This window comes from Typopeltis vanoorti, chromosome 20 (genome assembly GCF_054136105.1).
Source record: "Typopeltis vanoorti isolate ZY-2024b chromosome 20, IOZ_Tvanoo_1.0, whole genome shotgun sequence".
Lineage (NCBI taxonomy): Eukaryota > Metazoa > Arthropoda > Arachnida > Uropygi > Thelyphonidae > Typopeltis > Typopeltis vanoorti.
The window spans coordinates 62,360,583-62,387,938 of NC_143568.1; the positions used below are offsets into that span (position 1 = coordinate 62,360,583).

General features: G+C 36.2%; 2 protein-coding genes across 2 annotated transcripts in view; both read right to left on the reverse strand.

Moving 5' to 3' along the window:
• Positions 1 to 14,142, reverse strand: part of LOC150095489 (inactive ubiquitin thioesterase OTULINL-like) — a 40,736-nt gene extending 26,594 nt beyond the window's left edge. Inside the window, exon 1 of the mRNA XM_090410765.1 lies at positions 14,021 to 14,142. Within this exon, the coding sequence (XP_090266891.1) occupies positions 14,021 to 14,137 (117 nt within the window). The 5' untranslated portion in view covers positions 14,138 to 14,142. The remainder of the gene's footprint in view (positions 1 to 14,020) is intronic.
• A 7,526-nt stretch (positions 14,143 to 21,668) lies between these two features.
• Positions 21,669 to 27,356, reverse strand: part of LOC150095490 (uncharacterized) — a 157,246-nt gene continuing 151,558 nt past the window's right edge. The window contains exons 4-5 of the mRNA XM_090410692.1: positions 23,799 to 23,951; positions 21,669 to 21,698 (exon numbers count right to left, since the gene is read on the reverse strand). Coding sequence (XP_090266818.1) covers positions 21,669 to 21,698; positions 23,799 to 23,951 — 183 coding nt within the window. The remainder of the gene's footprint in view (positions 21,699 to 23,798; positions 23,952 to 27,356) is intronic.

The window sequence follows — 27,356 nt, forward strand, 5'->3', positions numbered from 1 at the left end:
CCCCCCCCCCCCACCCCCCCCCCCCCCCACCCCCCCCCCCCCCCACCCCCCCCCCCCCCCACCCCCCCCCCCCCCCACCCCCCCCCCCCCCCACCCCCCCCCCCCCCCACCCCCCCCCCCCCCCACCCCCCCCCCCCCCCACCCCCCCCCCCCCCCACCCCCCCCCCCCCCCACCCCCCCCCCCCCCCACCCCCCCCCCCCCCCACCCCCCCCCCCCCCCACCCCCCCCCCCCCCCACCCCCCCCCCCCCCCACCCCCCCCCCCCCCCACCCCCCCCCCCCCCCACCCCCCCCCCCCCCCACCCCCCCCCCCCCCCACCCCCCCCCCCCCCCACCCCCCCCCCCCCCCACCCCCCCCCCCCCCCACCCCCCCCCCCCCCCACCCCCCCCCCCCCCCACCCCCCCCCCCCCCCACCCCCCCCCCCCCCATACAGACAAAATGGCCCAATTACTAAACAAACATGACATCAAAGTTGCTTTTCTATTGCTGGAAAAAATTTAAAGATTTCTACATCCCCCAAAACCTCCACATCATCCCTTAAAAATACCAGGTGTTTATAAAATTCATTGTTCCTATTGCATCTGCTACGTAGGCCAGATGGGAAGATTAGGGGAAATTCGTATGAATAAACACCAAAAAGACATGCAAAAAAGAAGAGAACACAAATCAGGCCTAGCATACCATACAACTTCCACCAGGCATAATGTACTCTGGTAAAAACAAACATGTCTTAGATTGAAAAAAAAAATTATTACATAAGGAAATTTAAAGAAGCTACAAACATGCTTAGAATTCCAATGCGATGCAACAAAAACCAAGGCCTAATTCTACACCAAGTTTGGTCAGCATTGATAAAAAAATATATCCAAGTCAGACCTCGGACAATTTGAACGTGAACAACAGAACATGACAGAATCCAGCATTGTTCAAACTTAGCACTGCACTGAATTTGCATTCGGATATTTAATTTAATGTTTCTCATTTCTTGTTTTTAAACTTTTAGTTACCTTTGACCCCTGAAGATGTAAGTCAAATGACTTACAAAACTTGAGTTTGTTTTTTATTGTTATTTATCTTAATAACATGTGGTCCAATTACCAGAATCTTTCTTATGAACTGCTAAACCACAGAAACACCTACGCCTACAATACTGAGATTGTATAAAGAAATCTGTGAATTAGACATTTGCAATAAACCTTAACAAAAATGATTGCCTTAAACTTTCTCAATTTTGAGAAGTTATCATCACTAATACTCACCATTCATTTGTTTCATAAATTGTAATTAGTTATTTAAATTTAAAATAATTTATTTTATTTTTAATTTATTTCTTAATACCTATTAATGCAGATGAATTATTCTCCTGCAGTCAATAGTGCATATAATATCACATACTTTCAATTTAATTGTTCTCGCTTTCTGTAGCTGTCTTCCTATATTGAAAATGGCTATGAAACATAGCTGAAAATTCTACAAATAAACAATTTTACCAAAGTGACTTCTGTAATTATTTAGTATTATATAAAAATTTCATGTTATACAGTAATTTGCTTATTTATTTTTTTTATCTTTGTTTTGCTGTAAACTTTGCTGTCCTTGTACCAATAAACCACAAACCAACCAATCCTATACACTGCTGATATCTCTCCCTTCCAAACTTTCTGCCTATGAAACTAACTATCCCTGGCTGATTTCTAAGATTATTATTGTCATCTTCCTTACAATTTCACATAAATTCCTTTCTCCTTGATATACTTCTGCATATCTGTTCATCCTCCAACTCAATATTACGTGGTCATTCTCACCATGGGGGTAAGGATGACATCTCAGTTACATTCAGATCCTATGATGCTAATGCTAAATCCAAACTCTGGATCCTTGTTTTCCCTACACTACATGTTTCCTGAGACATTGCCTGCGAGAATTCCAGAAATTTCATTCCCTTATACTCCATTTTGTTTCCTCTATACAACTTATACTGTTGTAGTTAAAATCTCCCATAATGATCACTTGCTTTGCACTTGCCAAACTTATTTGACTAAAAACTTTCTGTAAATCACCTTTTATGTTCCCTGGACTATAGCAACATCTTATTAAATATTTTGTCCTCTCCACTTCATCATACGCTTTCAGAATGATTGCTTTCATTTCAATTCTGAGAGGATTCGCTCATCATAAACAGCACTCCACCACCCTGTTTGCTCTTCCTATTCCAGCAAAATATTCTATACCTTTCTAATTTCTATTAGGACATTTTCTGTCAGCTGTGTTCCACTGTTTTCAGTAATCTTTGGACAGGCTGAGGTTACCAGTGCCATCGATTCATTTTTTATGCCTGGCATTTGTACACTGGTGTCCAAAACCTTAGAACAAACACTATTTCCAAATTTCTTGCACCGATAAACCACAAGCCAACCAATCCCATGCACAGCAAATAAATAAAAAATAGGTTATTTACTGTGGCATACGTGTTATTATATAATTATGTATAATTGATAATTTCAAGTAGAAAGCAGATACACATTCAAATTTTCAAATTGTATGTGAAGAGGTCATGTGGTAGCTCTTAACAGGATAAAAGGCAAAATGCTACACTAAGCAAACTGTATTTGAAGAAAGCTCATTTCATGAAGAAATAAACTTGCAAACTTGGATGTCTTGTAATATCTCAAAGGCATCACTAGATGATTTCACGCAGGGGAAAAATTATTGGAAAGCTCAAAGAAGGCTCCAGAATTACTGATATTGCAAAAAAGTTTGGAATTCACAAAGCATTGTATCCAGACTCTGGACATCATTTTAAACCAATGTTTCAGATGTTTGCTAAGTGGTTGCCCTTAATGTACCATGTACCATGAAAACAGATTTTTGGTTATAACAGCAAAACATAATTAATGCACCATGGCAGGTCACCTTGCAAGTCTGTTCCATTCAAGCACAGGAATGCTGATATCTTGACAAACTGTGGCAAGACATCTGCAACAAGTAGGCCTATATGCCTGAAAGCCTGCAGTCTGTGTCCCTTTATCCACAGCTCATCGCAGAGCATGTTTTCAGTGGGATTGTATCCATAAAAATTGGACAAAACACCAATGAACTAATGGACTCTTTAGATGATAGTTTTTTTCCTCCATCCCCCGTAGTTCCACATATACCCTTTTCTCACAGAGGTCCTCACACTGCTGGCAACCACCCAGGTATTCACCTCATGGTCACTCTTATCAATTGGTGGATGATTCGACACCTCATTTATAATTACATCCTCTGATGAGATGACCAAATCCAAGTCCCTCAATCCTCACGTGCCCTCTGCCCATCATACCCTTCCATCTCTATTCCTGTCAGGATGTCGTACTTTTCCAATCATGTCTCACTTATTCCGACAATCTTTGGGTGAACAGACGCAATTAATGCAACCATTTCATCTGCCTTGTTTCTTATACTTCTAGCTCATATCATATTGCTCTCACTTCAACACTTTCTTTAAGGCATGCTTTGTATGGATATAGTTGAGTGATGATCAAGCATAATTATAAAACGTTTTAAGAACTGACAACACTTAAAAAGAATATAACTGTCTTAATTATGTTTCTTATTGCAAATTAGACATATGCAATAAACCTTAACAAAAATGATTGCCTTAAACTTTCTCAATTTTGAGAAGTTATCATCACTAATACTCACCATTCATTTGTTTCATAAATTGTAATTAGTTATTTAAATTTAAAATAATTTATTTTATTTTTAATTTATTTCTTAACACCTATTAATGCAGATGAATTATTCTCCTGCAGTCAATAGTGCATATAATATCACATACTTTCAATTTAATTGTTCTCGCTTTCTGTAGCTGTCTTCCTATATTGAAAATGGCTATGAAACATAGCTGAAAATTCTACAAATAAACAATTTTACCAAAGTGACTTCTGTAATTATTTAGTATTATATAAAAATTTCATGTTATACAGTAATTTGCTTATTTATTTTTTTTATCTTTGTTTTGCTGTAAACTTTGCTGTCCTTGTACCAATAAACCACAAACCAACCAATCCTATACACTGCTGATATCTCTCCCTTCCAAACTTTCTGCCTATGAAACTAACTATCCCTGGCTGATTTCTAAGATTATTATTGTCATCTTCCTTACAATTTCACATAAATTCCTTTCTCCTTGATATACTTCTGCATATCTGTTCATCCTCCAACTCAATATTACGTGGTCATTCTCACCATGGGGGTAAGGATGACATCTCAGTTACATTCAGATCCTATGATGCTAATGCTAAATCCAAACTCTGGATCCTTGTTTTCCCTACACTACATGTTTCCTGAGACATTGCCTGCGAGAATTCCAGAAATTTCATTCCCTTATACTCCATTTTGTTTCCTCTATACAACTTATACTGTTGTAGTTAAAATCTCCCATAATGATCACTTGCTTTGCACTTGCCAAACTTATTTGACTAAAAACTTTCTGTAAATCACCTTTTATGTTCCCTGGACTATAGCAACATCTTATTAAATATTTTGTCCTCTCCACTTCATCATACGCTTTCAGAATGATTGCTTTCATTTCAATTCTGAGAGGATTCGCTCATCATAAACAGCACTCCACCACCCTGTTTGCTCTTCCTATTCCAGCAAAATATTCTATACCTTTCTAATTTCTATTAGGACATTTTCTGTCAGCTGTGTTCCACTGTTTTCAGTAATCTTTGGACAGGCTGAGGTTACCAGTGCCATCGATTCATTTTTTATGCCTGGCATTTGTACACTGGTGTCCAAAACCTTAGAACAAACACTATTTCCAAATTTCTTGCACCGATAAACCACAAGCCAACCAATCCCATGCACAGCAAATAAATAAAAAATAGGTTATTTACTGTGGCATACGTGTTATTATATAATTATGTATAATTGATAATTTCAAGTAGAAAGCAGATACACATTCAAATTTTCAAATTGTATGTGAAGAGGTCATGTGGTAGCTCTTAACAGGATAAAAGGCAAAATGCTACACTAAGCAAACTGTATTTGAAGAAAGCTCATTTCATGAAGAAATAAACTTGCAAACTTAGATGTCTTGTAATATCTCAAAGACATCACTAGATGATTTCACGCAGGGGAAAAATTATTGGAAAGCTCAAAGAAGGCTCCAGAATTACTGATATTGCCAAAAAGTTTGGAATCTCACAAAGCATTGTATCCAGACTCTGGACATCATTTTAAACCAATGTTTCAGATGTTTGCTAAGTGGTTGCCCTTAATGTACCATGTACCATGAAAACAGATTTTTGGTTATAACAGCAAAACATAATTAATGCACCATGGCAGGTCACCTTGCAAGTCTGTTCCATTCAAACACAGGAATGCTGATATCTTGACAAACTGTGGCAGGACATCTGCAACAAGTAGGCCTATATGCCTGAAAGCCTGCAGTCTGTGTCCCTTTATCCACAGCTCATCGCAGAGCATGTTTTCAGTGGGATTGTATCCATAAAAATTGGACAAAACACCAATGAACTAATGGACTCTTTAGATGATAGTTTTTTTCCTCCATCCCCCGTAGTTCCACATATACCCTTTTCTCACAGAGGTCCTCACACTGCTGGCAACCACCCAGGTATTCACCTCATGGTCACTCTTATCAATTGGTGGATGATTCGACACCTCATTTATAATTACATCCTCTGATGAGATGACCAAATCCAAGTCCCTCAATCCTCATGTGCCCTCTGCCCATCATACCCTTCCATCTCTATTCCTGTCAGGATGTCGTACTTTTCTAATCATGTCTCACTTATTCCGACAATCTTTGGGTGAACAGACGCAATTAATGCAACCATTTCATCTGCCTTGTTTCTTATACTTCTAGTTCATATCATATTGCTCTCACTTCAACACTTTCTTTAAGGCATGCTTTGTATGGATATAGTTGAGTGATGATCAAGCATAATTATAAAACGTTTTAAGAACTGACAACACTTAAAAAGAATATAACTGTCTTAATTATGTTTCTTAATAAATATAATTAAAAATTAACAAAGAGCCATAATTTTAACAAGTCATTATGGCCAACAGTAAGTATTTGAAAATACTACAGTCATTTGGCTGTTGTACTGAGAACAGCAGGTACTATATGGATTCCTGCATTAATAACATATTTAAATAACTTTCATGGCTTACACATGTAACAAGAATTTTATTCAAACACTTACATGGACATCGTCAGGGAGACAGACCATTAGCTACATTCAAAACATGAATCATAAATTATGCATAAATTAGCTTGTGTCTCAGTTGCAGCTGAAGTATATCATTACACTATTATAGAGTAGAACCAGACTGCAAATACATCATCAACAAAACTTAACCATATAGGGGCTGAGGAAATATGGTGTCAAAGAGTTATTTTTCTAGATGTGCTATAAAATAATCAGCTAAGGCTGTCCTATCTCACCAGCCTTAGCTCATTATTTTATGGAGAATCTCAAAAAAGAACTCTTTGATACAATATTTCCTCAGCCTCACATGTGGTTATGTTTTGTTGATATATTTGCAGTCTTGCACCACTCTGAGTCAGAATTACTTAAATTCACTACTGAACACGAATTCAATAACTAACTTTCCTTTTTGGATACATTAATGATTTGTAATCCCACAGGCCATGTTGAATTTTCAGTTTATTGGAAGCCAATCTTCACTTGTCCTCCCACCATCATTCATCACAAAAGATGGGTATTATCAAGAGTCTTGTACATAAAGCTCTTATGATCTGCTCTTCTGATTCTCTTTTGTTAGATGAACTGGATAAAAGCAATTCGATATGTAATGGATACAATAAAACTACTATTCAAAAATTTCCTTAATTACCATCCCTCTATCAGACTACAATCCGATGTGAAAAAACTTCAATACCTTACCTTAAAGGAACCTCAGAACAAATAGCAAGGATATGCACTTCCTTTAAACCAGCTAGAAAACTATCTTCCATCCTACCATCTACAAAGGATACATTACCACCTCTTTCCTTATCAGGTGTCTATATGTACCCTGCTCATGTATACCGTTGCTACTTTGGACAGACCGACTGTTCTGCCTTGATTAGAATTGGAGAACCTCAAGACATTTTTGGAATCCAGCAAGTCTGCCCTTGCTTCTCATGCTATGCCAATAGCATGAGAACAGACACAGAGTTCTTTGGAACCAGACACAATTTCTTCATTCTTACAAGTTCAGATTTGATCATCTTTTCCTTGAAATATGCGAAATGCTACAGAATTGTCCAAACTGCAACCGATCAGACTGCATATCAATTTCCAAGTTTTGGAGAGTAATCACTATTAATTGTTCGCGAGTTTTTTTTTAATTAATAATTACTTTTTATTGATGCAAGTTTTCACAATTGTTCCTTTGAACTCTAATAGTTTATCATATACTTGAGCTGTGACCAAGACACATGCTAATATATGCAGGATTTATGACTCATAATTCATGTCCACATAATTCATGTGTTGAATGTAGCTAATGGTCTGTCTTTCTCTCTCTCTGATGATATGCACGTAACATTGAATGAAATATATTGCAGTTTCATAAAATTCCATATAATTTTTGTTACATGTGTATGCTGTGAAAGTTATTTAAACATATCTAGTGCATATGTCCCATTAAAACTATTTATTGCATTAATAACTTGTAAAAAAATTAAAATATTAATAAGTGTAAATAAAACTGAAATGCAGATAAAATATATTATATAGTTGACTAATCAAAGCAAACTTGCTTACTGTAACAAACCTCTGCTTAAGTCCTGATCAAAGCTCACAAGTACAATGCTAAGCTAAAAGATAGTCACTAAATCAAACTATTCCAATGGTCACTATGAGTTTGCTATAGTAAGGGATGAATGTGTTACCATTGAAATAAGTAGATCAATGCCTAAACAAATAATCAGTTAAGTTAAATAACAGCAAAGGAATCCTACAGTTGCTTCAATAACAAAAATCTATGTTAAATAGGTGCAAATTAATTATTATTATTCTGGACCTGTAAAGAGTCATATGACTCTTCACAGGACATCCATTGTATCATACCATTTCTTAAATCCATTCATTATCTGTACATTTACTACCCTATCAAACAGTGAATCAATGGTCCAATGACCTTTAAAAAAAAGCCACTTCTCACCTTCCTACTCACTAGTCCTTTTCACAATTGATTGTAGTCTGGTAGTAAGATGATAGAAGGGTGAAGAGCAGTTCTAAAGAACTGCTCTTCACCCCTCTATCAAGGTTTAGAAATGCAGGTTCCACTTGCATTTCTAAACCTTGAATCCTCACCATCTCTATAGTATTAAAGCCTACTTCTGTAGGATGAAATACTCCAATAAATGATCATTAACAACTCCTTTGCATCATTCACTCTGCTCTCATCTGAAAGAATTCTTTAGGATTTTACTAATGCACTGATCTTACTCATCCTTCCAATTACTCCATTTGCAGAACTACCCAAGCTGATTTCTAAGATTATTATAATCGCCTGCCTTATAATTCTACATAACTTCCTTTCTCTTTGATATTCCTGCATATTAATCCTCCAAGTCAAAACCTCACGGTCACTCTCTACAACTGGAGTCAGGGATGCCATCTCAGTTACAATCGGGGCCTTTGATACTATGACCAAATTCAAAACTCTCGAACCTCGTGTTCCTTCTACTACATGTTGCATAAGACATTTCTCCCCCAAGAATTCCAGAAATTCCATTTACTTACTACTACATGCAGTTGCTTCTTCCCATTTTATAGTGCTATAATTAAAATCTCCCATACCATAAAGATCATTATTTTTGTACTCACCAAGCTGATCTGCCTAAACATCTCCTGCTCTTCACCCTCTATGCTCCTTGGCTTATAGCAACACCCACTAAATATCCTATTCTTTCCACCGCACACTATATGCTCTCAAAACCATCAGTACCATTGTCCTTCAAATCCTCCACTCTGAGAGGACACAACTTATCACGTATAATAAGTAATACTTCACCACCTGCTGAAAAATGCTATACCCTGTGACTTCTATTCCTGGTAGTATATCAACTTCTCTCAATCATGTTTTAGTGATCCCAATAATCTTTGGATAGGCTGAGGCTATCAGCACCACCAAATCATCTCCATTATTCTGAATACTCCTGGCAGCAGTATAAAGAAACATCAATGCATTGTCAGTGTTTCTATAACTATCATTATTACCTCCAGACTCCATTGGTGTATGAGTTGTGTATGAGGGATCAGTGTGAAAGCAGGTTCTAAAGGGCTCAGTACTGAGACACACATGTTGTTTAACCTTTATATCAATGGCACTGTCAATGGATTGCAAGGGGATATACAGTTGTTTGCATGTGATGCAAAGTTAGGAAGGATTATTAGTAATAGTGCAGGTTTGGCAGTCCTTCAGGAGAATATGAATAAGCTGAACAGATGAGCAAATGAATGGGGGGGAGGGTATCAGTTTAATCCAATTAAATGTTTAATTCAACAGTTTAATTTCTGTCACTTTAATTCAACTAAAATCCACACATTTTTGGCAAGGGAAAAAAAGTGGTAAATCATTTTGAAATTATATATAGGAACTAGCACTATCTTGATGGAATTTAATAAAATTTGGTATTTAGATCTCTGAAAGTTTATTTTTCACTTGGTTAGTTTATAATAAATTTAGTTTAATCCTTTATTCAAGCGTGAGCAAACAAAGTTTGCACCTGAAAATATTTTCAGGACTGGGATAAGGTAGTACAACACCAGGAAACTCGTAGCAAAGGTGGACCAAGTTAACATCACTCCTATCTCAGTATATCCCATAATGCAAAACATCTCCCTGCAGACATGTATAATGTTATGCATTAAGGGAATGGCCACTATCCAGACTAGTTACGACCTTTATTGAGGTCTCTTCAGTGGGAGCCAGGCCCAGAGGTGGAGATACCAGGCAGAAGCAATGGCGAGGTCATCTTTACCTATAGGAGTTGCCAAAAGGTGTGCCCGGCGTTGTACTACCTTACTCCAGTCCTGAAAATATTTTCAGGTGCAAACTTTGTTTGCTCACACTTGGATAAAGGATTAAACTAAATTTATTATTTAGATCTCTGTTAAAATGTGTTCAGTTATTTCACTGGACCATGTATAGTAGCAAAATTATGCTAAAAAAAATAAAGAATACTCACATCAAAAATCCAATGCTTGAATAATTTTAAAACATATCACATGTAAACCATAATAAGAGACTACTAATGGGATGTATATTATTAACAAATATGAGGAGTATACACTCATCACAGGAGGTCTTATTCACCAGCAACCCATCTATTATATTCTATTAAACTCCTTCACATTCCAAGCATTCACAAGCAATTGTGTAATGCATTCCACATCATACAACTGAACATTTAGTTCATTAAAAAAAAACTTACGATATTGTTGGTATAAAATTTTCAGTCTTTACTTCTCTGCTATAACACAAAACTGTTTTCAATGGTAAAAAAATGATTCAAAATAATTCTCTCTGACTGGATTTAAAAATATTTAGGATCTCTATTAAAATTTGTCATTTCAATTTTAGTTTTGACTAGAATTTTTGTGGCAAAATTAGGTGCAACAAAATTTATGTCTACTGTACACAATGTCAAAAATAGCAGTTGATCATTTCTGTTCACATACTGAATACTATTATCTAATAACTTTTTTTTATGACTGGTTATGATCAGTTCCTTGTGTGTTAATTATTAATAGTGATATTGTAAAACATGGTTTAACTCTCAGTTTTATTGAGAATGATAATTTGCATATAATACCTGCTCAGAAATTGGTTGGCAATAAAATTCATATCGAAAGAATGGGAATAAAAGAATTTGAGAATATAAAACTGCTTTTTTGCTACTAAGTAATTATCCTTATTCATAGTTTTATAATAGATTTTTGCATTAACTTATTAGTATTAATGCAACCACAGTGTACAGTTAAAAAAAAAAAAAGTATGGCACATTTCTCTGATAATCAGCTGAGTCAATTACAGCATCTATATTTAGATCACCAGAGATTCCTAACATCTGATAGACCAAGAAGGACAAGGACCCAACAGTACTGGTAATCCATAAAAGGATTCTTGTATTCTAAAAGAATAAAAAGTTTAATTGCGTGCTTACGGCAGGAATATAATGTGCTTCAAATATATATGAAGAATTTCTTAATGCCCCTTTTAATTCCTAACACCAATTTAACAACAGTTTTGAACTTTTAAAATCAATGAATTGATTTGAATTCTGTATGAACACTTAAATGGAAATTATGAAAAGGAAAAATAGTGTGTGTGTATTTATTCATTTATTTTATTTCATTATTTTTTATGTGATCCCATCAGTGGAAGGTGAATAATAAATGCACAGTCAACAATACAAAAACCCTGTTCTAGAATTCAAACATGGAACTTTTTTCAATCTGCTTCAAGCCCCAAAACAAGCAGGTAAAAGTCTCATTATGGTTAGACAAGTTCACTGTATTGTGGTTTGAAATTTGCTGATTTTACAATTCAATGATTGTCAAAGTGAAGAAATTCAATCAAATGCAAGTAAATGACAGGAGTAACTATGACTCTCACTATAGGCAACTATTGACACTGGATAGAGCTCTGGTTTGGCTGGTTCACTTAAGCCTGTGTTTGGAAATTCTAATTGAAGACCAAGTCCAGAATGCCTCATTGAGAGTTTCATAGAGAGAATGCTGAGTTATGAAATGTGGAATTGGCTGCCCACATCCATGCACCTATCATGGGAAATTAAGACCCATTTTGATGTGTTGGGAAAAGGTGGGAGTGCCCATAAAGGCTCTCACCATGCCTTTATGCATGTAATCGTAGAGATTTTCTTTCTGACTCTCTAGCAATGGTGAACTTATTAGATTGAGTTGGTGGTCTTGAAGGGATGACTGACCATAGATTTAGTCAGTAATATGTTGTGAACAAGCTATTGGACTAGCGTGGGTCATAGTTTTAGTAGTAAGTTAGTTTAATATAGACATAAGTTAGTATGTAAGCTAAATTTAAAAGGAACTATGGAACTGATCAAATCCACTAGAAAAAGGTGCATAGTTCAACTGGTCTAATCTGTGGCTGGCTCTGACTTAGCATTAACAAGTTTGCAAACAATCTGGCAATAATCTTGGTCTGTCTCATTATGAATATATGGCTAATGGTCATACTGTGATAAATGCATGAACTGAATGATTATAGGTTCATGTACCACTAAACACCGAGAACTGAACATCTTTAGGTTCTTGATGTAAGATGACTGAACGTCTCTAAGCCAGAATCCTGTCTAGCCACTGTAACAATACTGTTCATGCCTCGCATGTCAAAAGGCAGAACTAGCCAGAGTTGCTTTTGTACTGTATGGTGCAATCACTCTGGCAATGAGGCCACTAGAACAGAAGCATCAAGGCAGTCATTGAGACTATGTGGCTGCTGCATCATTCAGGTGACATGTGGGCACTAAAAAAAGGTGGCACACCTTTTGGCAACTCCTATAGGTAAAGATGACCTCACTATTGCTTCTGCCTGGTATCTCCACTTCTGTGCCTGGCTCCCTTAATAAAGGTTGAAACTAGTCTGGGTAGTTGCCCTTCCCTTAATGCATAACATTATACATATCTGCAAGGAGATGTGTTTTGCATTATGGGAGATACTGAGATAGGAGTGATGTTAGCTTGGTCCACCTTTTCTACGAGTTGCCCAGTGTTGTACTACCTTACCCCAGTCCTGAAGATATTTTCAGGTGCAAACTTTGTTTGCTCACACTTGGATAAAGGATTAAACTAAATTTATTATGGGCACTAAATAGTCTGCAGATGACCTAGGTACTGATCTGAGTGTCATGCCTAGAAGAGCAGCCACCATACTCCAATCAACTCAGACTCATCCTCTAAATACATTCATAAGCATCTATGCCTATAGTGACCTGTTGAATGGAAAGCAGAGAAGCTATTGACTCAGTCAACCTGCTAGCCATTCATTTAATTATTATCATTATTATTCCTGACACCTCCAAGGAGTCCGAAGACTCATCGCGGGAGGAACACCTACAACTGTCTCAACCACTACACCGAACCTCTACTATGAATCATCTCCATCAATGCCATCTACCGCCCACCTCCACCACAACTGGTGTTCTATGTCTGTAAATTGCATGTGTTCTGAAGGGTTAATTTGTCTGTATGCGGGATGAAAAACCTGAGTTTCCGGGAGAAAAAAACCCTGCTACCTCCGTATGAGATCGGCTAACTCACCTTCGATTGAAAATCATCCAAATAAAAATTCCTCCTGTCGCGACGAGAATCGAACTCAGGCCTATTCTAATCAAAGGGTGCAATGTACCGTCGTTCTTCCAATTGTGCTATGGAGGCACTTTTTACCAGTTATTCCTCTGAATTAATTATGCATAGAAGTTAATTCAGTTTCTGCTAATGATATTTGGTATGTTAGTCAACAAATAAAAGATTTAAATAATTGAAATTGCTTATATAAGACAAACGGTCAATTAAAAGACATTATCTTGAAAATTATAATAATAATAATCACGAACCTAGCATAAGAAAGGAACTCTATTCACAGAACCAGGTAGTAAGATGTCTCCAATGTTTTTTTTTTTTTTTTTTTTTTTTTAAATCAAATGTTTGGTGGTCTGGATAAGATAGTTTATTGCAGGCTTCCGCAGTTATTAGGCCCTGTTTAAATGTTTGGTAAAGAAAGCATTGAGAGAGTGGGATGAGCTCAATTTTAAATTTGTAAGGAGTTGCACTAAACATACTATTTGATTCAAAAATGTTTTCTGGATTCAGTTAGTAACACATCAATAATAATATTATCTTAATAACAATTTTATCTTTAACCTTTTTTTTTAATAACTACATTAAGTGCATTACAAAAACAAAATTTAATTACATAAAAATAAAAAAAAACTGAAGCAAATACTAACCAAAATTTCTAATGTTTCAAAACACTGATGCATAGTATCAAGACAGCTGACACCGAGATTTAAACGATAACCAAATTTCCATTCATTTAACCAAGGATATGGTCCATTCATCCACATTTTAAACCTCTAAAGAATCAACAGAGAGGGAAGAATCAACAACTACATCTATATAAACACAAGTTCTTAAACTGCAAAATAAATTTAAAAATTCTGTATAGCATAAGATACTATCATTTGAAGAGCTTGCCATAAAGGCAGCTCTTTGATATATATATTTTTGAAAGCTTTTAATATTCTGGAAATATATTTAAAGAATGGTAACCAATTCATTTAAAAATTAACATGGGAAAAATTCAAAATACAATAACCTTACTTTTCTCTATTTTCTTTAGGGATAACAAAACATTGCACATTTTATATTATTATTATTATCATCATTATTTGGCACCTCCATGGAGTCACAGGTCTCATTATGGGAGGTCCAGCCTAGACAACACAATGTCTACCATACTACTCCTTGAACTCATTCATGCCCTCACCACCTATCAGGCAATGCATTCCATGGTTTCAATCACCCTTCATGCAAAGAATTCACTCCTCACCCTCTTGCTCACAACTTACTTTTGAAACTTCCAGAGATGGCCTCTTATCCTGACTCCTTGTTCTACCATACAAAAGAATCTCCCAGTGTCAATCCTGTAACTATTTCTTAACAGTTTAAATGTCTTAATTATATTACCTCTCCTCCTATCAGCCAAACTTTGCAGTCCACATTTCCTAAGTCTATCCTCATAGACATAATTAACATTGTACAGTCTTAATATCATTTTTGTTATCTTCCCCCTCTGTACTCCTTCCAAGGTTTATTTATCTCCTTCAAATCCTGGAGACCAAATCTGAGAACAATAGTGCAGGTGTGGTCTGATCATGGCTTTATACAACAATGAAATGACAATTCTTGTACCTTTGATGGTCAGCGTCCTTCTCAGTATTGCAGTAATTCTCTGGGCTACCTTCACCACTTTTGCAATATGTCTCCTGAACTTCAAGTTTCTATCAATCATCACTCCCAAGATCCCTTGCCTTTCTGACTTCCTCCAGTACAATTCCTACAAAGTATGCCTCCCATTGATGTATCACAAACTTCAATGGGAGGCATACTTTAATATAAAGGTTAAAAATACTAGTCCCAGTACCCCCAACTTTCTGATATCTATCAGACAGCCAATCCCCAATCCAGTTCACTAACTTGATATCTTAATCCATGTGTTGTAACTTAAACATCAGCTTATCATGTGGACTCTGTCAAATGCCTTTGTAAAATCAAAAAGGGAAGCATATGCCTTTCCCTTATCAACCACTCTTGTTACTTTACTAACAGAATACCTCATAACAAATCCATGCTGACATTCACAGATAACGTTACCCTCAACTGCCCAATGTGTCATGCGATCTCTCACTACTTTCTCCAAAATCATAATAAGTACTGATGAAATACAAACTGGTCTACAGTTTGACACTTTCATTCTGTTACCACCCTCATGCAATGCCACTTCTTACTCTACTTCCACTCCTTTCCCATAGCCAGACTCATTGAAAAGCCAAGTCACGGGAGCTGTCAGTTCTTTAGTACATTCCCTCAAAATCCATTGTAAAATCCTATCCAGCACCATTGTTTTATTGTTCATTAAAAAACTCCACTATATCTGCATCTCTACTGATGCAGAGGATACAGTGGAGTTGTTATTCATTATTCAACTCCACTATATCCTCTGCATCAGTCATTCTACTTCCATCTTTGTCTAACAATATCATTCTACCACAATCATTCCTTCTCCTACTGATCATATAATAGAAGAATTCCTTAGGACATTCCTTGGATTTGCCTCTTCTCAAGGCAAATCTCTTCTCATATTCATGTTTTGCCTTCCTTATGATACTAGTCACTCTCCTGGCTTGAGTCTTATATTCTTCATGCAACTGTTCTCCACCTCTCTTCTTAATACCTCTTTCATAAACCACATTTTCACCCGAGGTATATAACTTGCCATTGCTGCTAATAAATATTTTTCATCAGTTCCCATGCACTGATCATATCTTGCTTTCCAATTCCTCCATTCATGGTACTACTCCAAACTGATTCTAAGATTCTTATAACCACCTATCTTATAATTTCACATAAATTCCTTTCTCTTCTCTTTTATACTCTTGCATGTCTATTCATCCTCCAAGTCAAAACTACATGGTCATTTTCTCCAACCAGGGGCAGAGATGCCATCTCAGTTACAATGAAATTCTTTGATGCTATGACCAAATCCAAAACTCTTGAATCTTGTGTTCATTCTACTACATGTTGTCTAAGACATTTGTCCCTCAAGAATTCAGAAATTCTATTCACTTACTACTATATGAAGTTTCCTCATCCCAGTTTATAGTGCTGTAGTTAAAACCTCCCTTAACAATAATTCTTTTTGCACTTGCCAAGCTTACTGATTCAAATAACCTTTGGACAAGTTCAGGCCATCAGCACTACCAATTCATCTTCTGTATTTCGATACTCCTGGCATTAGTATAAAGAAACATCCGAAGCATTGTCAGTGTTTCTATACATATCATTATTCCCTCCAGCTCCACTGGATTCTGCATTTCTCCTTCTGCCAACAAGTGACTATTTCTACATAAAGCCTCCCTGCTGCCATCCACTCTGATAATTCCATTTTCCAACACTTCTATTTTTTTAGAGAACGACATTCTCTTCAGATGCCCATGTCTCTCCTCCTCCAAGCCATTTCTTGCATAGTTTTTTCTGTCCTCAAATGCACTCGGTATCCATATATTTTTTGACACTCTTCTTCTCAGCTGTATATTATCATATCAGGGTAACACGCTTGCTATCCTTTCTCTCTCATTATCATACAACCTTAAGTATGAACCTCACATCGCACTCTGCCTGATTCATACTACCTCTCAAATCATTCATACCTACCCTAACAATCATCTCATCCTCACTTTCACCTTACTCAATTGCCAAAGTCATGCTGTCTATTATTCCTCCAGGTAAACGCTTCTCTGGCATTCTATTTTGCACTCCATGGACAATAATATCTCCACATATCACATTTCTTACCACTGTTTTCTTTCCTTGCTCATCTCTCTCTCTCTCCTCTCTTCCACTTACCTACCTTCCTGCGTAAATTCCGGCTCTTGCAATGTTTTTTTTTTCTCCTCTCATTCCCTCCTTTCTCCTGGTTCTTCTATTCTCTCCCCTTTTATCATTCCCATAACTCTTTCCATTCTCCTAATCTCTTCTTTCATTTTCATGCTTGTTGACTCATTCCTCATACATCACATTTCCTTTGGTACATCTATCACCCACTCTCTCTAAGTAATGCACTCTTGCTCAACATCCACCCTCCCAATCAACTTTCAAATACCATCTTTCAAACCTACTACACTCCCTAATTTTATATTCTTATTCACATGCTGTCATCTTCCTCTCACTATTCATTCTCTCAGTTGGCATTCACTTGTTTCTGACATAATGCTGCTGAAGTCTGTTATGCTAATTTCTATATCATCAAGCTTCTTCCATTTTCTATATTTTAAGCAGACCTGCATTCCCCGGTCTTGCCACATTTCTAACTGCCAGGATGCAAACATGTTGCAAGCACAGCATACCACAAACTCCTGCAGTATGCTGTATACAATGTAGTTCTGAAGTGGTGGCAGACTGAACTATGGCTACTATCATTATTCAAACACTGAACCAAGAACACTAACAAATTATACTAAAATAATACATTAAGATACAAATTCAAAAAAAGAACACTATCTACAAACTAAACATTCTATCTAGATTAAACCTCATAAATTTAAAGCAAAAACTCTAATACATTATAATGAAAACTTATCATTTTTTTTCTGCTGCCACTTCGTAACACGTCCAACTATAACTCTGCCCTCTCAGTCTCAATCAAACATATATGCATGATTAAAAATTCTGATAGATGAAATGCCTGAGGGTTGCTAGAGGTAATTACAGCCATGCCTGTTGCAGCGTTGTCCACAACTGTGCCTTAGAGATGTTGGTCCTGGATACATGGATCTGATGTCTTGCTCTACGACATCCCAGAGAGATTCAATTGGATTTAAATCTGGGGACCCAGGGGGGGGAAGGCATTGGATGGTCCCAAACTCAGATGAGTGTTCCTCCAACCATGCCTGGGTGGCTGTAGCCTAGTGGAGTGGTGCATTGTCCTGCTGAAATAGGCCATTGGCTACAGGATGTTTGAAGGTCATGAAAGCATGTAGGTGATCAGCCAGCACATTCTGGTAGCTCACTCACATGTCATAGAGCAAGACAAGGCATCCAAGACCAAGACATCAGATCCATGTATCTGGGACTAACATCTAAGGCACAGTTGTGGACAATGCTGCAATGCAACAGCGTTTAAGGACCTCTCCAGACACACTAAGGGACCTAACGTGTCACATGAGACACCTCAAACCATCACAGAGCCACCATCTCCTTGAACAGAGCTGACCTAGGACAACTGGGCCATGACCTCATGCTGTTGACACCACACCTGCACCTTCCTTTCAGCTCAGTACAAATAACAGGATTCATCAGACCACACGACTCTGGTCCACTCTGCAGAGGTCCAATTTTGATGGTCCTGACACCAGGCGAGGCACAATCAATGCCTGATGACAAGCTGTCAACAGTGGTACATGATTAGGGTGTCGGCTCCCATAGCCCACAATATGCAGGGTACATTGTACCAGTTGCTCACCGAGGCTGCTTGGACCTCTGACCACTTGATTTCTGGGAGCTGGAAGTCCATTGATGGTGTACTTGCTGTAGACTTTGATACAATTGCCCTCAAGAACACAGAGTTCTTATTTCCCAAGAACCCAGAGTTCTTGGGAAATAGAACAATCCATCTTTCTTGTGATGATAATACATTCATGATCAAAGTTGCCAAAATTGTCACATTTACCCATGTTCTTCAATTGCAATACACTGTTGGGAAGCCCCAATGTTTGCCTTTTACCATCTGCATTTAGTTTGGGTATGTTTCACTCTGCATGGAGGATGCCAGTGTCAACTGCCCATCATCCCTATCTCTAATGTTTTGTCCATTGAGTGTACTTGTAGTATTAAATATACTGTAGAGCTAAGATTTAGAATCCAGATATCCTGTTCTAAAACCCAAACATGGTACCTTTATAGGCCATATCACATAAAGTGATGAAAATCATCTGCTGCCTAAAGTTCAAAGTTTTATGCTACAGTGGACTTTGAATCTACATTCTATTGGCTGAAAACCAGATATGTTCTCTACTCAGTCACCTAAGACAGCTATGGTTTTGGTTTATTTAATCCTTAATTGCATTTCATGGTGTCGGCTCCCATTATTTGCTCACTAAGGCTAATTGGACCTCACACAAAAACAGGCAAAGTTTCAGCAGTTTATGAAAGACTAGCGAGCTCCCACATCTTTCTCAAATAACACACCAAGGAATTTATATAAATTAACCACCTAACTGGCCATGATATGTATATGCTAAGTTACCATGGATACAAAGTACATATTAAAATTGTAATACCATTGATATTACATTAAAATATATGATGGGCACAAAGTGTATGAGGAGTGATGTACTTTATCCATATTGATGTCAATGTGGTTAATGAAAAAGAATTAGTCAAAGAATTCTCAGATTCCTTGTTCTCACATTCCAGAAAAAAATGGTTATGATGAAAGGACTATTAGAAGACGTCTATTTCACCCATAAGAATGTTGCAAAACAGATAAAAGCAAGTTAAAAGTATCTCTCCCCCCTCCTTCACCCCATCAGTTGCATTACAACCCAGCTGGGGAAAATTTTCAGGAATTTCAAAAATTGGGTACTGTATATCACTGTGCATGCAGTTACTGATGCTACAGTTACAATGCAATGTGTGAACTAAATTACATCTGAAAAATTAGCACTAATCTTTTAAGTGTTCCCCAAAGCTGTTTATTTACCCTACAATACTACAACTTCAAATAAAATGCTAATGGTAAACTATCACCAAATTTATTACAGTAAAGTTAAATTAATAACTATATAATTATATAAATGACTTGGTTGCCAATAGATTGGACTGGAAACTTATTGTTTATGTTAACCTCAACCCACCTTAGGCAGATGAGGAAGATGACAAAAGTTATATTTTAAAAAAATTCAATTTTTTTCAAAATTCTGAATTTACTATTATTGTTTTTAATATATATATATATATATATATATATATATATTAATAATAGTGAATTAATATTAATGATTAATAATAATTAATAATGATAAATCCTGTTCAATGTATATATATATATATATATATATATATATATATTGAACAGGATTCATTGTTATTAATTCATTTTTACATATTCCACACAAATTTTTCTCTATACACACAGCATAATGCAATAAGTAGATTCTCATCTTTTCTTTTCTGTGAAAGATATATTGAAATCATGTTTTCCTTTTAGAGGAAAGTGTTTTTCAGATCCAAACTATATGCTAGTATGGGTTGGAAGTTGCAATGAGATTTTTCTAACAAACTCATAATAGCATCAAAAGACATCGATCTATAACTTAGCAGCATCATCATCTCACAAAGTGTCAGTATTCTAAGGTAAGAATCCTAATAGTAAGCATTGCTATGGGAATGCCCTAAGAACTCTAACACCCAAGAACAAAAATAATAAAAAAATAGTAAGTACATGTTGGATTTCTATTCAGGACATGAAGTAGTCATTACTAACACCATGTTCCAACATATTAGTGATGACTATGTTGTTGTTCTTCTAGCTTTACAACTTTTTATGAGTTTTAGCTTGCAAAACAATTTTTAGCCATTCTCTTCTTTTCTGTGCAATATTCTTCCAATTCTTAACTTTTAAAATTGTAAGATCTTTTTTGTACATCATCAATCCATCTTTTCTTGGTCTACCTTTCTTCCCTTGTCCTAATGGTTTCCATTCAAATATATTTTTTTAATTCCACTATCTTTTTCCATTCTTTCTATATGCCCCAACCATGCTATTCTTTGTGTCTTTATATATCTTACTATATCTTCACCATTAATTAGTTGTTCAAGTTCATTATTTGCTCTAATTCTTCATATTCCAGTTTTTCTTTTATTGTTCCATATATTTTCCTTAATATTTTCCTTCCAGTCTATCTTTTAGTGTTGATGGCTATGTTTCACATCCATATGTTGTTACAGGTCTTAAAACAATTTTAAGACCTTTTAGAATTACAATTAAGAATCGTATTACTCATTAACTTTTTATAAATATAATAACACTTATTTCCAGCCATGATTATACTATTACTTTCTTCTGATATATTATTGTTTGTTGTTATTAATGAACCCAAATATTTAAAACTATCTACAACTTCAAAACTGTATTCACCTATATTATATCTTGTAATATTTTTATTTACTGTCTTTCCACATTACATATGTCTTCTCTACATTAATTTGTAATCCAACTTCTTTAGCATTTCTATTAAGTTCTTATGTTGTTGTTATTGTTGATAAATAGGGATTCAAGAGTATACAGGGAATTTTGAAACAGGAAGTGATCATCATTTATTTCTCAGCAGAACAATGAGTATCACACTGAAAAGAAAAACGTCAAACAGAAATAAATTAGATGATGATTGAATAACTTCAGAATTCTGTTTCTGTCACAGAGATACTACCAGGGATGCAATATTAAAAAAGAGATAACATGCATACAGCTGACAAAAAATGAAATGGAAACAATTTAAGAAGTCTCAGGAAGTGCACCCTCTCTAACAGCCAGTAAGAAGCTTGGTTTTTGCGCAGGAGGTCTAAGAATCAGTTTCTAATCTTCTACCCTTCGAACTGATCTATTATCCATTTTCCCATGCTTGTACCAGTGTGACATGAGGCAATTTTTCAAATGACTGCACAAAAAGTTCAAAATCATCATTATATATATATATATATAATCCTTATCCAGCATGTCACATTTTCATAAAATGTAATGTGTATACCTATCACCTAAATCCTGTAATTAACCAATCTTTCCAATACCTTAACGATAAATGCAGATATACAGCTGGTCTATAAAGGAAACATCTGCCTTAGCACCACCACTTTTGGGTAGTGTCATTATGTCCTCTGTTTCCACCATCACTGGCATTCTTCCCTATCACAAGACTTATTAAACTACCAGATAAAAGTTGTTTTGACATTATTTTGCATTCGCTTAACACAAATATGAGGACATATATGAATGAATTTGAACAGGTTCTCAACCAAGTGGTATGTGATCACACACAGCCCCATATCTTTCACCATTTTATTGAAGCTCATTTAAGAATTGCTTGTAGATTTAATGTTATGAATAGTGAAAAGTGCAGAAATTTGTTTACTGCTTACTGACTGGTAACCTTGCCAGGAAAATGAACATACTAGAGAATATACAAAAATAGATCTGAGCATACTTAACAGCAGTTGTTTTTGAAACATACAGGGTGTTCGGGATAAATTTGACAGTTTCGTAAGGAAAAAGAAAATCTTCTTTGTATCTATTAAATTTAATGAATTGACAAAAAAACATTACAGGCAGAGTTAATTACAGTACTATCAACAAGATTTACTCAAAATAACCACCATTAGCATCGATCACAGCTTCAATTCTGCTTCGGAACCTCGAACAAGCTGATGCTACAGTCTCCCTGGGAAGGGCCGCAAAAACTGTTTTAATTTTATCCATTAACTGGGCTTTTGTATTACTGGAAGTGCGATTGGTGTCTTTTTCAACTGCGCCCCATACAAAATAATCCATGGGGTTAAGGTCTGGGGAGTTTGGAGGCCAAACATTTGGACTGGTGAAGTCGTAGAAATTTTCAGACAACCATTTTTGACTTTTCCCAGAGGTGTGGCAAGGGGCCGAATCCTGCTGCCATACATACGGCCTACCATTGGCTACCCTTGTTATCCAGGGCTTGACTACAGTTAGCAACTCCACGAACAAAGCCCGAATTCCAATGCCAGGGTTCTTCAACACCTGTTCCTGCAGATTTGCGAGGAATTCTGCTGTACGAACGCAATCAGATCGTCTGCTAGGGATCTTTCTTCTTGCTACATCCTCGTAGTCACCATTGCAAGTCTCTAGTTCATGCCTGATTGTTTTTACTGTATTCAGGGAGCATTGGGCAGCAGTCGTAATATCCTTATTTTGATGGCGGGCACGAATCATCATGATACAAGTTATTCTCTTCCATGATTCAGGTGGGTTCCAGCTATCCATCCTTTCTGACATCTTGTATGTGAATGAAGAAGGGTCCAAACTTTTAAATGAAGAGAAGTGTGTGTTAATACATGTAACTTACGGAAAAATATAATTAATTATAAATATGTCAAATTTATCCCGAACACCCTGTATATTATATATTAATGTAGGCTAACCTACATTAATAATATTATTATTAATGTAGGTTAGCCACACAAATCATTTGACACATCAAGCATAAGCAATTCACTATTGTGCAAGGCTTTTAGATGGTTACTGACATCAGGTCTGATAAATCATATATTTGTATAGGCGACTTCTAAATGTCACGTAGTATGAGGTCCTGATGAGCTGAGAATCCCTAACAGTGTTGGGAATTCTCAGATCAGTTTAGTTTCAAAGAAAACTCTGTATTAAAAATATACTTGAAAATGATACTCATATACTTTTCTTACCTGGTAAAGAATATAAGCACCCCCATAGAGATCCAAAACTGGAAGCCCATAAGTCAACACTTGATATAAACAGGCTCTTATCATACAGTAGGTGTCTGCCTGTATCCTTCGAAATTGTGTATACCCAAACATGAGAAATACTTCTTCATATTTCTGTAAGATAAATGAACAGAACTGACAAAATGATTCAAAACAATTAATGATAATTATTAAAAACAAATCACTTTAGAGCTTTGCTTTAAAAGATTTAGTATTTAAAAGAAGTTTTAAAGAGAAACTTGATACTTTTCAAATAGCCACATCTTCTGAATAAGAATGATATGTAAGCTAACAGCATTAATTACACAGAAGAGTTGACCAAATTCTAATAGAGTGAATAGAGTTATGATTTTGACTTTAGGAATGTTCACCAAGGCCTTAACTTCTTTAAATATTCTCTTGGTTTTTCTTTGAAGCGTTATTCAGCTCTTCGTATACATTTTAGGTGATCCAAAGGAAACCATATACTGTCAATAGAGTAAAATAACTAAAATGATTCTATGGAATGAAATTACTATGAAAATAATATACTAATAATCAAAAATGATTTTGGTGGCAATGATAACCAAAACTTGTGAATCCATAAAGTTGAGTAATACCATAATTTAGAAACACCTAAGGCATTTATGGCAAATGACTGGATGTAGATATGAAGGGTATTCCAAGCTGTTATTATTACTATCACTACTATAATATGAGACTTCCAGACAGTAAGACTCATTAAAGGAGGCTATACATCACATATACCAGCAGCCATGCTTTCTCTTAAACTCATTCACACTAGATGCACTCAATTACTTCAACAAGCAAACTGTTTCACTCACTCATTTACTGCTCTGCAAAAGAAAAACCTAGCTCTAACCCCTTTCTGAATTGCACACAAACTTCCATGGATATCCCTTTGTTCTCTCTCTCTCTCTCTCCACTTTCCATATGATGAAAAATTCATTAGTTCGATATCCTAAAATACCCTTTCAAAAGTTTATAGAACTAACGTCTATTTGTGCTGTTTACCAGTGCCTGAAGTCTATATACTCTACATCTGTCCTCATAATCAACATTTCATAATCCTTGTAACACTTCTTTGCAACCTTTTTATAATTTTGGCCAAGAATGCTGAAAAGAGATTTTGTTTTGATATAGTTAATCTCTTTTGGTATTCAAGTTTGGAGTGGAAGGAATGCGAAAGCAGATGACTCTTTATAAGATCACTCACAGAGTTTTGCTGATTCTGAAGTGAATGTTATTTCTGACATGTACTTGCAGACAACTCTCTATAAGCATCTCTCATACGGTTTTGCTGAAGCAGGTGTTTATGACACCTACTTGCAGACAACTGACTATGAAGGCTTCTCGTACAGTTTAGCTGGAACTGAAGTAGGTGTTATTTCTGACTTGCTTTCTTTAAAACATCAAACCATCTTTATTTCTACCCAAACTGCACCCACTGCAAGTTTGCAAATGAATGGTTAATAGCTTTGTTATCTCTTTCAAGACCAAATCTGTGCACAGTAGTCCAGGTGGGGTTGTATCTAGGCTTTGTAAATGCTTATATATATATATATATATATATATATATATATATATCAATGTTTATTTCAAAACTGCAGTTATCCTCTGAATTGTATTTGCAGTTTTGCTATATGATCTTTGAACTTCAAATTTCTATCCACTATAACCAAGATCTCTAGTCTCATCAATTTCTTACAGCATAATCTGACCAATGTAATCTGTTGTTTGGAGATCTCATCACGTCAAAGTGCATAGCTTTAACAATTGAATTGAGAGCCATTATCATTTGCCCACTGTTCTAGCTTATTCAAATCATTCTGTAAGCTGGATATTAGTGGCATCCCTGATTGCCTTGCCTATCTTGGCATCATCAGCAAACAATTGAATATCTGTCAGATCCTTCCCAATATTATTAATGTACAGAATGAACAACAATTATTCCTGGGATACACCACTGATCACCTTAAATTTGGTAGATACATCTACTGTATATCACTTTCTGATAATACCTCGTCAACCATCCACTTATCCAAGTCACGAGTTTATATTCCAATCTCCCTATTCTCTGGCTTATGCAACAGCCATTCATTTGGTTTTCTATCAAAACAATCTCCTCAGCTTTTGCCACAATAGCACCATATGCATCCAGTTGTTATTCTTCAATGTTCATTCTTTATTTTACTTGCGGCATAACAATAAAATTCTTTTCAATTGCCTTTAGCCTGCATAGTCAATTTCTTTTTGTTCTCCAATTTAGCTTTGAGCACAATTTAACTTTTCTGGCCCGTGCTTTATATCTTTCATAACTCCTTTTACTCTAATTCTCATGATATTCCTAAACAACATCTTCTTCTGGATCGCTTGCTTAATAAGGTTGACCATATATTTCACTTCCACTCTGTTTCTTCTTTGAACTCTAGGAACACACTCAGATACAGGCAAACATTTAAGAATCTTTCCAAAGCATTACATGCACTGCTGATATCTTTCCCATCCAGTAACTGATACCATGGGACCAAAGATACTATTCTTCTGAGTTGGTCATAACTTCCAGCTTTTAGCATGTAACCTGTCTTAACTGGAACATATAGATACTTCTCAGGGCAGTACAATATGATCACTGTCCCCCAACTGGCAGCAAAACAGTCACATTTTTAACTGACATCCCCTTCTGATGATATGATCAAATTAACACGCTTTGACCTCAAGTTCTTTCTTTCATACGCTGCTTAAGAAAGTTCTCTCATACAGCTCAATAAATTCTCTCCATTCTTATCATGAAATTTCTCTGCTAACCAGTCAACATTAGGATAATTTAAGTCACCTATAATGAATACTCGTTTAATAATGGGTAATTTGGTGAACAGTAAATTATACTGTTCGCAGCAGCTGAACCAACAGGCCTGGAGCAACAAATCCCTATATATTTTATCCTCATAGCCTCAACTTCACACCAGATAGCCTAAAATCCACTGCTACATAGGACTATTACTGCTTTCAAGAGTTTCTAACCTAAACACTTAAATCATCAGATATCATCATTAGTATCCCTCTCCTACCTCTTCTGTTCTTCATAAAAAAACAACAACCTTATTATTATCTGAGATCTCCAGGGAGTCAAGGACTCCCTGAGGGAGGCTATAAATCATCCAAACCAGCTGTCATACCTTCCCTTAAATTCATTCACGCTAGATGCACTCACTACTCTCTGGGAGAAAAACCTAGCTCTTACCCCTTTCTTGACTGAGAACAAACTTAACTTTGACAGATGTCCCCAGTGTTCTTTCCCTAGTTTCCATATAACGAAAAATTTCATCATACACTATCCTACAATATAATACCCATTCAAAGGTTTATAGACCTCTATCATATCACCCCTCTTTCTCCTGTTAACCAGAGTCTGTAATAGACCATAGAGTCTGGTTACAGACTCTGGTACAGAGTCTGTAACCAGAGTCCACATAATCTAATCACATAATCTAGATATAATCTTTGTAACTCTTCTTT